The sequence below is a fragment of the Aethalodelphis obliquidens genome, unplaced genomic scaffold (genome assembly GCF_003676395.1).
Source record: "Aethalodelphis obliquidens isolate GAN/ISIS:26980383/991018 unplaced genomic scaffold, ASM367639v1 scaffold6, whole genome shotgun sequence".
In the NCBI taxonomy this organism is placed as follows: Eukaryota; Metazoa; Chordata; class Mammalia; order Artiodactyla; family Delphinidae; genus Aethalodelphis; species Aethalodelphis obliquidens.
In genome coordinates, this window is record NW_020837950.1 from 33,126,564 (window position 1) to 33,128,171 (window position 1,608).

Sequence of the window (1,608 nt, forward strand, 5' to 3'; positions counted from 1 at the left end):
CACACACACACACACACACACACACACACACACACACACACACACACCCTTCACCTCCAGACCCCACCCAGTGCACCCTCCCCAGTAGATTCCCCATCCTCCTTCCCTCTCCCCCCTCCTCCTCCCCTTCCTCTCCCCGCTCCTCCTCCCCTTCCTCTCCCCCTCCCTTCCTCTCCCTCTCTGGCTCCCTCGCCAGCCGCCGCGCTCACCGCAGCTCGGGGCTCAGCACCGCAATGTACTCCGCGCAGCGGCCCAGGAAGATGCTCTGCAGGTGTGGGGTGGTGCCCTGCCCGCTCCAGCGCGCGTCCGCAGCGCCTGCAGCGCCCGCGGCCGGCGGCAGCAGCAGGATCAGCAGCAGCGCCGGCAGCGGCCGCCGGGACCGCGCGCACCCCCGGGCTTCCATCGCAGTCACTTTGGGGGTGCCTCCCAGACTCGCCTCCTCCCGTCGCGCTGAGGTGGCTCCCCGAGCCCTAACGGAACCGGCGCTCACTTGCTGTCTCTCTTTCTGCTTCAGCTCCGGAACTGAGTTGGGATATTTCCGGGGGCAGGAGTACTGCCCTTGGCTAATCTCGGCCGGAGTCCACGAGGTGGGAGGCCCAAAGAAGAAGCAAGGTTGGAGAAGGGGTGAGGCGAGTTCGGCCTCCCGAAGGAAGATTTTTCTGGCTTCAAACAATGACAACTTTCACAGACACCCTCTTTCTCACTGGCTAATGATGAGTGGACGGTGTTTGTTTCCAGGAAATAATAACCACAAAAGCTAATATTTATTGAGCTGTTACTATGTGCCAACCACTTTGCAAGCATAATTTTCATTGCCTTTTCACAATATCCCTCCAAGCTAGGTTCATCACTCCCATTTACAGGTGAGTGAATTCAGGGAAGTTAAGTAGCTTGTCGGAGGTCACAATCTCCCTTCCAGATAGATGCAAAATTCCAGAGACAATCAGTGTAGAGATTTGAGATTAACAGAACTCACTGGAGGGCCAAGTCCTCAATTCCTACGGTAATGATAGCTATGTGCCTGGCAGACGTGATAAATGTGGGAGGCCCGTGAGAGGTAGGGTGGAGGGTTCTGGAATATTTTATTTTAATCTCTCTTTTCTATTTTTAAAGTTTATTACCCAAACTCTCATTGTCCTGTCCAGCCCCTCCCTAACTCGAGTCCACTTTCCAGATATAAGCATTTTAAATTATTTCAACAGGTATTTTGTTTTTGTTTTCCTGGCATTTACTTCCACATTTCCAAATAATATGCCTGTATGCTGTTTCTTGATGTTTCCATTTTGGATGGTATTCTATGACTTCCCACCACGTCAAAGGAAATTCTATCTTTAACCTCACACATCCTCAAAAGGCATCCTTCTGCACCCTTCATTGTCCAAGTCTTTTTATCCAAAGCTTTAACTCAGTAATCAGCATTTATGTTATTATGACTTGTGAATATTATTCATGGCTGAGTTGTAGTATTCTATGATTCTGTTTCCTTTCTTGTGAACTTCGTGCTTACCCTAGAGGTAATAATAGTCTCCCTTCCACCATCCCCAACCACTGGCTTATTTGTTTGTTTGTGATATTATATGTACACTTATGATTATGGTCAAATTCTCT

At 50.2% G+C, this 1,608-nt stretch overlaps 1 protein-coding gene across 19 annotated transcripts in view; it reads right to left on the reverse strand.

Moving 5' to 3' along the window:
- Positions 1-631, reverse strand: part of BST1 (bone marrow stromal cell antigen 1) — a 47,970-nt gene extending 47,339 nt beyond the window's left edge. For 11 of the 19 annotated variants that reach the window (XR_003432194.1, XR_003432195.1, XR_003432197.1 and 8 more), the window contains exon 1: positions 210-627. Coding sequence is in view for 10 of the 19 variants with exons in the window: in XM_027103317.1 (XP_026959118.1) it covers positions 210-403 (194 nt within the window). In the remaining 9 variants the exon portion in view is untranslated. Of the gene's footprint in view, positions 1-209 lie in introns of all 19 variants that reach the window. The other 8 variants (XM_027103307.1, XM_027103308.1, XM_027103306.1 and 5 more) reach the window with 5 other exon arrangements.
- Between the last annotated feature and the right edge of the window lie 977 nt (positions 632-1,608).